At 37.0% G+C, this 12,115-nt stretch overlaps 1 protein-coding gene across 1 annotated transcript; it reads left to right on the forward strand.

Annotated features, from left to right (window-relative positions):
* Positions 1-1,392: 1,392 nt before the first annotated feature.
* On the forward strand, positions 1,393-2,571 carry LOC143550185 (disease resistance protein RUN1-like). Its single transcript, XM_077040878.1, has one exon. It carries the CDS (start codon positions 1,393-1,395, stop codon positions 2,569-2,571), a length of 1,179 nt encoding a protein of 392 aa, XP_076896993.1.
* Positions 2,572-12,115: the final 9,544 nt, after the last annotated feature.

Genomic DNA, 12,115 nt, shown 5'->3' on the forward strand with positions numbered 1-12,115 from the left:
CACGGTAATGAAATCGTGTTTCTGGTGATGTAAAATTCGGCAATTGGATCGATTATTTAGCGTTTCAATCGATTTTTTAGCGTTCCGATCGATTTTTTAGTGTTCCGAACGATTCGGATAATGAAATTATTTAATTAAATAAATATTATATAAATTGGAACTATTTAACTGGAAAATAAATACTATATAAATAATGGAATTATGTATAATATTATAAGTTTATAATCTATTATGAAATTTGGATACGCCTTTTTGCAATTATGTAGTTTTTAAACGTAATCGATTACGAATTAGCTGTCTTGCGTTCTCAAAAAGCATGAGAACTACTGTGATGACTGGATTTGAAGAATCAAATAAGTTTTGTGTGTTTAATCGGGTTCGGGTATGTGGTGTTTTGCTTAATCGAGTTTTTATTGGCTTCAGGTCGGTTCACTTATGGAGTTGGGGTAATTCAGGCGTTATGTACTCATGTTTCGTGTGAGTTTGTGTCAGACTCAGTAATCGAGTTCATGTCGGGTGGTTTAGATTGATTAAAAATGACACTCGAGTTGTAATGAAAAAGAAAAAATGGAAACTAATAGGTTTCTTTTTCCTATTTGTATTTTATGTCAGCGTCCTTTTAAACCATTATCGATTACCTATATTGACCCAAAACTCTGCATTTGTTATATTGTAAATTTGCTATTACTTTTGGTACAAAAAATTTTCTTTTCTCTTATATTGTAAAGTTTTGTTCGAAATACAGGCATAAAAAAACCTACAAGAAAAGTCAATCACAAGTCAATCATGACATACAGGTTACACAAGAAATGGAATGCAAGAATGCATTCCTCTTTTATTATTGGATAATGCATATTTTATGGTAAATAGCAATTAGAAAAAATAAAAACTAATAATTCAAGTCATTCATACATGGTAACCAAACATCTAATGATTCATTCTATTACCTCGTCCATTCCATTTTATCGCTCATTCTATTACTTTCCTGGTGCCTTGATGAGCTTGTGCTCATCCTGGAGAGAAAGAGCAAGGGTGATCATTTTGTTCTACCTATTTTCTATGGCGTGGAGCCCACGGATAAAGAGGAAATTTTTCCATACAAGTCAACCTTTCTTCGTCAAAGTGGACGGCTGAAAACGTAAACAAGTGGAAGAACGCTCTACGCGAGGTTGCCGATTTGGGTGGTGAAGAAGTTTCCGGGTATGGTTCTTTGCCTCTTATTCTATTTCAGTAATTATTGAAGTGAATGTTAAAATTCTACTCACATTTCTGTATGAAAACCCCTTTAAAAAGCACACCCTCGAAAGAACTATAAGCGCTTTGATTTACATAATTTTTTTAGTATGTTAACATCTAATTTTTCAGTAATATACTTAATTAAATAATCTTTAAATGCCAACGGGCTTATTCATTCGGTTTTCTTGCAGGTACGAAACAAGCTTTTTGAACAAATTTGTTGATGCAGTTTACAATATGTTAGATCTTAATGAAGTCCGCCTTCCACCAAATATTGTAGGAATGGCCCGTCATGAAAAGGAGATCAATTCCTGGCTAGACCAACACAATCTTCCATTTTTAGTAATTTACGGTATGGATGGAAGTGGCAAATCTACACTGGCCAAGTATATATACAATTCAAATTGGAGAAGATTTGAATCTGTGAGTTTTCTTGAAGTACACAATGGTTTAGTTGAACTACAGGAAAAACTTCTCAAAGATATTTCATGTGGGAAAAACAGAAAAATACCTCATGTTTCCCGAGGAATGCCTAGGATTGAGTTGGCCTTAGAAAAGAATGAGGCGCTCATTGTTCTTGATGATGTTACTGAAAGTAAACAGTTAGTTAATTTACTTGGAACTGGTGAAATTAATTCAAAAAGCAAGATTATAGTTACAACCAGGGAAAACACAGATAAATGGTTTATATCATCTTCTTGGAAGTGTCAGAAGTATGACATGAAATTATTGAATGATGATGACTCGTTAGAGCTTTTTTGTCATCATGCATTTAGATCTAAAAAGCCCATGGCGGGGTTTGAGCCGGTTGTACAACGTGCAATAAATTACTGTGAAGGAAATCCAATGGCTCTTGAGCACTTGGGCTCATCTTTACCCATGAGCATTTCCATCGAATATTTGGAAAGTCAAATGAGGTTACGGGAAACAGATTTTGATTCTCGACTTCAAGATGTACTCTTAAGACGCTACCGGTCATTGACACATGACACTGAGAGAGAATTGTTTTTGCATATCGCTTGTTTCTTTAATGGCATAGACATGGATTATGTGGGAGAGATATTAAATCCTGATTACGAAGCAAAGGCTGGGATCGAAACCCAGATTGACAAAGGTCTTCTCTCAGTTTCTTCTAACAAAAAGCTTACGATGCACAGATTGTTTCAGGAGATGGGGAAAAACATTGTCCGTCAAGAATCAACAAAACTTCCTGCAAAGCGTAGTAGAGTTTGGCTTAGTAGAGACTCCTACAGGATATTGAGCAAAGGAAAAGTAAGATGCTTCATATATTGTTTTATGTTTTCTACTTTCATTGTTACATATCCTCCAATATAATCTAACTTTCTGTAGTTTCATTTGTTTTTTAGGGTTCAGAAACTATAGAAGGTCTAGCACTTGATATGCAAACGCTATTCTTAGAAAAGGATCATGCACTAAAGGTGAGCTAGAATAAGTAAAACTCTTAAGTTTGGCTTTTGACTTTTTGATTGATTTTTGTTTTTGATATTGTACCTTGTTATGTACATAGTGGTGGGTGGTGAAGGGTGGTTCGGCCGCCAGGTTGTTTGGGTCGGATAGGGGCAGGGGGGGGGGGGTGTTCCACCACGCCCATTGGGGGTAAGTAGGCTGCCCAGAAGGGGTCTGAAAAGCCCAGGTACTGGTGTTCTGCTGCCCGCGGTAACCGCGACCACGACCGCCACGAGTGGACTGGTTGCGGCCACGGCCACGTCCGCGGCTGCGGTAAGGAGGCTGGGATGGATTCGAGGTAGGGGCAGGAGGGTGCGGGGAGTGCTGCGGCTGGGTGGTAGTATTCGGGTTGGGCGGTGTGGTGTGGGAGGTGGCTGCATAGACCGAGGCAGGCTGGTTTTGGCGATTATCTTTGCGAATAACCTCATCCTGGAGCATAGTTCTGGCCAGATCCCAATCGGCGTTTTGAGCATGGATTAATTGAGCGGTGGTGTCGAACTCCGGGGAGGAGCCGAGACCACGAACCAGTTGGAGTACTAACCTCTGATCGGAGATGGGCTGATCAACATCTGCAAGTTGATTTGCCAATTCTTTGAGCTGCTGACAATAGTCATCTACCGAGGAGCATGCCGAGAGGGTGAGGTTAACGAATTGAGTTTCGAGAGCTCCGGCTTTGGCCTGCTTGTTGCTGAGGAAGATTTTCTGCAGCTTGACCCATGTATCCCTGGCCGAGGCATCCATATCGAGTACACGGGACAGCAAGTCATCCGACAAAGTGCTGTAAATCCATTGAGACACGAGAGCATCTAATTCCTTCCAAGTTTCATATTCCGGATCCGTGGGGGACGGACTTGGGGTTCCATCAATGTGGTGTAAAACCTTGTATGCAATGGCATTAAACTTAAAAAGTTTTACCCAGGAGGTGTAAGAAACCTTCTTCCCATCTAGGGTGCGGATCTTGGATTGGATGTTGGTTACGGAATAAGCGGGATGCATGGACTGGGGTGGCGGCTTGGAGGAAGAAGCATCGGCTGCTGGTTTCTCCGTGGCCGCTGGTTTCTCCATGTCCGGTAACAGCCGGCGGCAGCAGGCGGTGGTTAGGGTTAGGTTTAAGGAATGTTAGAACCGTAGCTCTGATACCATAAAAGTGTTTATGGTATTGAATAATTCATTGTTTCATTGAATAATCAAGATCCCTTTAAATAGGGTAAAGGATTACATAAAACAACTCCTAATAACTAGGAAACATAAATCAACTATGTCCAAATCATCTCTTGGTAATAAATCTTTGGGATTCACATCAAGCTTGCTAGAGGGGGAAATAAAATCTGGCAAAAGATCTGAAATAATTGACGAAACAAAAGACGTAAGTGAATATTAAGGATTCTATTATATTGATTGAACAGGATTCGTTTTGTAATAAAGGATTCTATTATATTGATCAACCAAACACTTTTTTCTCATTCCCTCACAATAATTCATTTCATTCTTCATGCCAACCCCGCATGCCGAACATAATCTAAATGTTGTAAGGCACCATCGTTATTGAGATTACAGTTGAAATGATATGTGGTTTATACATTTCTAGTAAAGTGAGCTTGGTCAAGTAGTGGGCCACTAACCAAATTGGTTTTAAAAAATTTGTACACAACGTACATTGCAATTTGAATTTGTGATTTAATCTTATCCAGTATTATTATTTTATAAAATAATAATACAGTCAACATCTGGCCTGTCATTACGAAAGGATTTAATAATCAAGATATAAAACCAAATATACAACGTGGTTCAAGGTATAATGAAAATGCTAGCTCCACTCATGTCATACCTTTTCTGCGAAAACCCCTGTGAGGCTTTTCTTTTCACCTACCTTCACATAATTTAAAACTGTCTAATGCTGAATTGTCTTAAACAGTCGTTAAATTAACAGCAAATTCTTAATATCTGAAATGCTAAGCAGGAAAATGAAATCTGCAAAGAGGGCAAAGAACCATCTTCATCAACTTTAGCACATCCATTCCGCCGTTATTCTCTTGAAGAAATTCAATCTGCAACCAAGGACTTTGATGGTAAACTGGTGATTGGAAGGGGTGGGTTTGGAACTGTGTACAAGGGTCAAATTTCTAGCAAAGGTGCTGCTCATGTAGTAGCCATCAAACGATTAGATTCTATGTCCAACCAAGGGGAATCTGAGTTTAATGCAGAAATTAGCATGCTTTCTACCTTGTGCCACAGTCACTTGGTGCCTCTCATTGGCTATTGTGATGATAACAACGAGGTGATCCTTATTTATAAGTACATGCCCAATGGAAGCCTCTACGATCATCTACACAATGCCCATACTCCTTTAAGTTGGGTGATACGGCTCAAGATAGCCATAGGTGCTGCACGTGGTTTGGACTATCTTCACACAGGTGTAGACATGGGACATGGAATCATTCATCGTGATGTGAAGAGTAGAAACATTCTTTTAAATGCAAACTGGGAAGCTATGATTTCGGATTTTGGGCTGTCTAAAATCCACCCGACCAATAAATCACGTTCTTATGTTGAAGCCAGTGTCAAAGGCACATTTGGATATCTTGATCCACAGTATTTCTTTACTGGAAGATTAACATGGAAATCAGATGTCTACTCCTTTGGGGTTGTTTTATTTGAATTGCTATCTGGAAGGCTAGCAATAAACACACACAAAGAGGAGGACCAAAGTAGCTTGGCAGTTTGGGCTACAGATTGTGTAAATAAAAGAAAATTTGATCAGCTGGTAGATCATAATATCAAGGATACAGTATCTAAAAAATGTTTAGAACAGTTCGCTCAAATGGCAGCTCGTTGTTTGCACAACATTTCGAAAAAAACGGCCTACCATGAGTAACCTAGTGGCCTCACTTGAGGATTTACTGGAACTGCAGCAGAAATCTAACCGTGCTGCAGAGTCATCAAGCATAATGGGTTTCCCCCCTAGGAAGATTTATAAAGATTTTGTTCCTGAAACTAAACCAAGCTCAGGTATACACAAACTTTTCACTAGTGCTGTATATGCACTGTATTGTTTTTGTAACTATTTTACTTTATCATGTGGTACTCAGATTAACCAATTTCCTTTTATCCTCATTTTTTTCACGTTCTTAGACCAAAGTGGAACAAGTTCACAAAAGAACCTTGACGACAGCTAGAAGCAGCAAGATGAATGAGTGATCTTGCTGTGAACGAATTTGAAAAAAACACATTCTTGTGCCAGGAGAGTTATGGAAAGACAATAAGGCATACTGGATTGCTTGTTGCAGTTAATAAACTTGTAAGTCCTGGAATTTGAGTAAAGTATTGATCGATAGCGCCTTTTGGATTGTTATGCTCGGATACTGTTTGGAAGTGAATACTTCTTTTGTGAATTCATACATTCGTAATTAAAGTAAATTTTTAGGGTCGTTCCATTTTAGTGCATGTTTAACAACTCGTAAACTTAATTTTACGAGTTTTAGATGCTTGACTTCCATTGGTTAAACTTGTGACTATTGTACTTGAAATTACTCGTGGGATTGTTTCCCAGTTGGTTGACTCGTTTAGGCAGATTGGGGCGATCTATTTAAATATGAACAATGACCCATTTAAGTTAATAGATCAAACACTACTTGTCTTAACCATGTATCTTACTATTTACTCCTTAATTTCCTCATAAACACGATCTCGCTGCAACAAAACATTATTCAGGATTCCTGAAACCTACCCTACCCAAAAAGGCAAAAAACCTACTTGAATCTCAAGATTGTCAGTATTTATTTTTTGGTCTATAAATCTTCTTACGTCTTCTCTCAGTCACAAGCAATCCACCCTTTGATCCTGTCTTTTATGGACAACTACTTCGTCAGAGATTGCATTTTCAACAATAAAATTCAAGCAAGAATTATGAAGCCAAGTGTTGAAGAATCTGATTGGTAACGGTCATAAATCCTTGGCCGTTAACGCCACACGACCATATATTCAAGAAATTTGAGCACACCAAAAACCAATCATGTTTGCTATACTTTGATCCATTGTACGAAATACACAAGTGAATCGCCTACCACCCATATTATACTTGTGATAATCCTCTTGTAAATGAACTCATTAAAATTGTTCACCACGAGATCATAGAAATAGTCCGTCTTCAATTGTTCTTACCTCATTGAAGCCACCCCCCAGGATCCTCGTACACTATTCCACAGACCAGATAATATATGTTCCAATAATCAGTAAAAAAATTTGTGACTTGTTAGAACAAATATTCGAAAACATGCAAGGATTCCAAACGCTCACCAGACTTGCCTAAGGTATTCACAATTTGAAAATCCAATTTACTGGCATCCCAAAATTCTCGCCTTCACCGATTATGATGCTAATTTCACACCATCATTATGTAATGGTTTTCAAAACCATTACATAAAGTGATAAAACCCAGGCGTTCGCTATGTGAACTGAGCAGTAAACCGGGTTCCTAACGCAGGCTCGAAAAATAGGATTTTGGAGTAAGAGGTGCTGGGCCAACAAAAGCCAATGAGATAGGTTAACAGCATGAAACTGCTATCCAAAGTGCCCAATTGAACGGACTGCCGTCTTTGGGAGATGATCCTGAAGATCAAGGTTGGTGATCGGTTTTTCTCGTCTCAGTCGCCGGAAACTCTCAATACAATTCACCCTCTTCTTCATTATTGAGAAGCTGTTCATTGTAGCGAATTAATTGTAGCCATGTGTCAAATATGATTTGAAACTTCCTTTTCATCTTCAACGTTCCAAGATGTTTTTAATAGTTTAATTATACTAGATGTTTCAATACAATTTTGTTTAAAGTTTATGGATTATTATCTAAAAAGGAAGTGTTAAATGTCAAAAAAAAAATGCGTATTGTTGACTTGTTGATTATTTTTTTGTAGGTCACCAAAAACAAACATGAAAGTTATTATAAATCTAAAAACAACTGTTAAGGGTCAAAAAAAATTGTTATCTTACAAATTTAGGACAAGTTAATGGAGAAGTTATCTTACAAATTTTACAAAATTGATATAACAAAAACTTTTAAAGATTGAGTTATAGATATAGGATGTAAAGTGTAAACGAGCAAATTCACAAGTTACTAAAATTCAAATTATTAAAAGCTTGAAATAAGCCAACTGAAACAAGCTAAAACCCGAATTTATGCATCGTTAAAAACACATTTATTTAACAAGCTCGGGTCTAAGTAATAAAGATCGTATAGCCTTGTAACATTTTTTATAAATTTACGACCAATAATGCATTAATAAGACTATAAGACATGCAACAGTAATTCAACTCAATTGACCACCTTTGTCCCCTTCTTAATTGATGTGACCCATGCCCTCCGGTCAATGAGATAGAACTCCATCCCGAATTTATCAATCATGAGCGTGACGTAACAAACAGTGGGACAAAAAACAAGGTGGTTTCGGGATCTGAATTAACAACCTCTCAAAGCCTAGCTCAAATCATTCATTGTTAATATCCACCCTAAGTGACACAAATGAGAATCGAACTTGAGTCTCAACTGCAGAACTCAAGACTTCCTACCACTAGACAGCTTCAAAAGTTTCAATTCATGGAAACTACCAAAAATGCCCAAATTGTTTCAGAAATTGGTGATATCCTAAAATATGTCGCAAATGTTACAGCTGTTTCTCGCAAAAAAAAAACATCTTAATATGAGACACATTTGCTACAAAATAGCGAGGAATGTTTTAAAAAGAGATTTTTGCATATATCCTCTCCCTAACTTCCCTTATTACATATATCCCAATGTTAAATATCTAATTACATATCTCCCCTTCTAGTATACAATTACCATTTTACCCTTTTCCAATTTACAATATACCCTGAAAACCAATTGTCGTTTCCATATTCACTAACATATCAGAGAATGAACTTAGCGAACGAGCGTCTCCTACAATCGTCTTCAGTTACTCCGGCGTTCATCGCTTCCTCCTGCAACCACAACAACAACGTTTAGCCTCAAAGGTTCGATTTTGGCATGAGTTTTGTTCGATTCGTTTCTTGTCCACGTATATGGGCCAGTTTTTGAAACATATATCTGCTTTTAGTTTGCCTCGTAATGTTAACCCACTTCAAAAGTACTGATTTTGATCATATTATTTTTAACTTTATATGTTTTTTTGTTGTTGTATTATGCTTTTTATTGTAATTCATATCTAGCTGACGTACTTGAAGAAAAATTGAAGCTTGCCCTTTTTATAAGAATTCTTCTAATTTGCAGGAAATTGTTGACTCAAGGTTTAATTTTTGTTCACTATTTGGATCTAGTTTTCTATGAAGGGGATAATACAAGTAAATAGGTTTTTAATTAGTTCATTAAGGGTAAAATAGTCATTTAATTAGTAAATTTTAATGAAATAGAGAAATATGTAATATATGTGATTTAGGGAGCGGAAATATGTAATTAATATTTAAGTGTTGGGTAAATATCTAATAAGAGATCTTAGGAAGGGGATATATGTAAATGTCCCTTTAAAAAAACCCTATAAAGAAATTTTAATCTTTTTACAATTAGAGCTTAATCTTTAATTATATTTAACTTGTAACAGGTTGAATTTGTCTTCTTTTTTTTGAGTTAATTGAATGTGTTTTAGAAAAGTTTAACTTCTTCACCATTTGATCCCAAGCATGCTGTGATTTTACGAGATAAGTGATCTTCTTCCAGGTTAGATCTTAATTTTTTTCTTGTTTTTTAACTTGTAACAGGTTGAATTTGTATTCTTTTTGTATGTTAGATCATAATCATTCAATAAGTTCTTTAGTAAATTACTTTGTTTACTATTACAAAAAGTAAGGTGACATCCTTAATTTCTTACGTTTCGTGACGAAAAATTGAAATTTTGACATACGAGAGGGACCGTCGTGTAATTTACTAAAAAGTTATTGAATATCATATTTGACAGGCGCTGTGTGGTGTGGGTGTATTTTGAAATTTTCCATCAGGCACTTTATTAATTTACTTTCTCGTAATATTAAAACTTAAAAGACCATAATTAGACGATTCGTACCTCACCTCTCACTTTCAATCCTCCAATCCAATTCCAATGGCTTCAACCTCCTCCTCTACTGCTGTTGATTTTTTTGCGTCTTGTATCGACGGACTCAGGAATATTTTCCACAGGGGTTGGATTTTTAAGAGAAATTATCTATTGTTATGTATTAAATTTTTTGGGTTGTTCGACTAGGTCATATCAGGTTAGGTCACATAACAAAAAAGTAAAACCAAATTATTATATAATTACTATAACAAAATTGTGTTAATCTCGAAGTGCACAAAATGAAATTACATGTAAGTAGTATAAAAATAAACTAAATATTCATTATATTAAATCTCTAATAATAAATTAAATTTGAATGTTAACCGCGATAAGTAAAAGTGTTATTTCCTTGAGGATACGGTGACTTGACATTAGGGCTGTGCAACGGTTCAAAACTAAACCGAACCGGACTGAAATGGAACCGAACCGGACTCATTAAAGGCTAAATATAAGAACCGGAACCGGACCGTATTTGAACAGTTCCGGTCCAGTTCAGAACCGAGTTAAACAGTTCTTGTGTAAACGGTTCTTGTCGGAACCGGTTTTCAATTAAACATCAAAATATAATTATTAGAATGTGCAAGAAACAAAGCTACAATTCGGAAAATAAAACATTATCATATCAACATATTATATTTAAATGGAGGGGATTCAGAATATATTAGAATGACTCAAAATATTACAAAAAACAACTATATCTTAAAACAAATTTAGGGCAATGGAATATGATTATCGTTAAGGGATTGTATATAGCCGATAAAGTGAGAATGTGGATGGTCGCTAGCACATGGAAGTTGGAAAGCCTACTAAATATATAGAATTTTAAATATAATCTTCAAAGGTTAAAGCTAAGCCTGTTCTAACAGTTCTATATTTGAAACCGCCGGTTCCAACAGAAGCCGAACCGGGAACCGTTTTCACCTAAATTTAAGAACCGGAACCGGACCCGAAATTCAATAATACGGTTCGGATCTTGCGGTTGGATTCCGGTTATGCGGTTCTAGCAGTTCAGAACCGTGAATTGCTCACCCCTACTTGACATGACAAGACATCAATGTTTTTAATTTGGACTAATCATTAAATCAGACACTTATTTTTCTTTTATTTATTTTTTTAACGATCAACAAAAGCAAATATTATAACTACAAAAAGGAGACGTTACAAGCAAGGTACTCACAACATAACACTTAAAACAAGTGCAAAAAGCAACTTGAAGAAACTCCTTTTACATATTAAACGTAAACCCGCACCACCTTGTCCGTGTTAGCGTGGAGATTTTCCCCTATTTCTCACCCAAAATAACTTACAGCCTTTATTTCACCAATTATATTAATTAAGTTAATCGGCTTCCGCTCGAACACCAATGCATTCCTCGCCCTTCATAAACACCAAATCGTAGTAAGACATACCGCGTGAAACACCTTCGCCTTTCGACTAGATAGAGATGAGTGTTTATGTAGTTCCAACACATCTTTGACAAAGAACGCGTAAATGGAGGAACCTTACACCATGTTTCTATGACACTCCAAACCGATTGAGCGAAATGGCAAGAGATCGTCACATGTTCCGCCGACTCCACCTCTTCTTCGCAAACCGAACATACCATCGATGCTACCGGTATACCCCTATTCGTCAAATAAAAAAGCACCGGAATTCTCTCCATCTCAACTCTCCATGTATGGATACCAACTTTTTTGGTGGCAGAGTTATTCCATTCCATCACCTAACTACTCTCCATTTCTAAGCTAGCCTCAAGACCAACCTTCAAGCTTCTAACCGAAAAGCCACAACCCTCCTCCAAAGCCCACACCAAATGATCCTCACTTTCTACCAACCTAACTTGTTGGCAAAGCAACAACATATTTCTCAATTCCCCCACCTACTCCTCCCAATATGGCTGCTGATTCCAAGAGCATTGCCCACATATCTCCCCTACATCATTATCCTCTCAAAGACTTTGCGCCCCTTATGTGTTTCAAGCTCGAAAAAGAGAGAGAACCGTACATAAAACGCGACACCTCCACACCAAAAATAAAGCCAAAAAAGTATTTTCACCATCATTTACCTCCTTCCTAATCACCTTACTCAGCTCAATACCAAGAGCCTCAATTTCGTGATCAATTTTAATAATGTACTTCCAACTGATAAATAGCCCAAATAATATTCTTCCAAAGTCCATCTATTTCGTTCATAAATCTCCACCACCATTTTGTAAGCAAAGCGAGATTCGTCTCCCGTAGTGACCCAAGGCCGAGACCCCCTTTGTTTATGGGTGCAATGACCTACTCCCAAGCCACCCTTTTAATTTTGGCGTCCTCTTCCGAGCCGCCCCA

This window comes from Bidens hawaiensis, unplaced genomic scaffold (assembly GCF_021521415.1).
Source record: "Bidens hawaiensis isolate Kalapana, Puna unplaced genomic scaffold, B.hawaiensis_p1.1 tig00015932_1, whole genome shotgun sequence".
Classification (NCBI taxonomy): Eukaryota; Viridiplantae; Streptophyta; class Magnoliopsida; order Asterales; family Asteraceae; genus Bidens; species Bidens hawaiensis.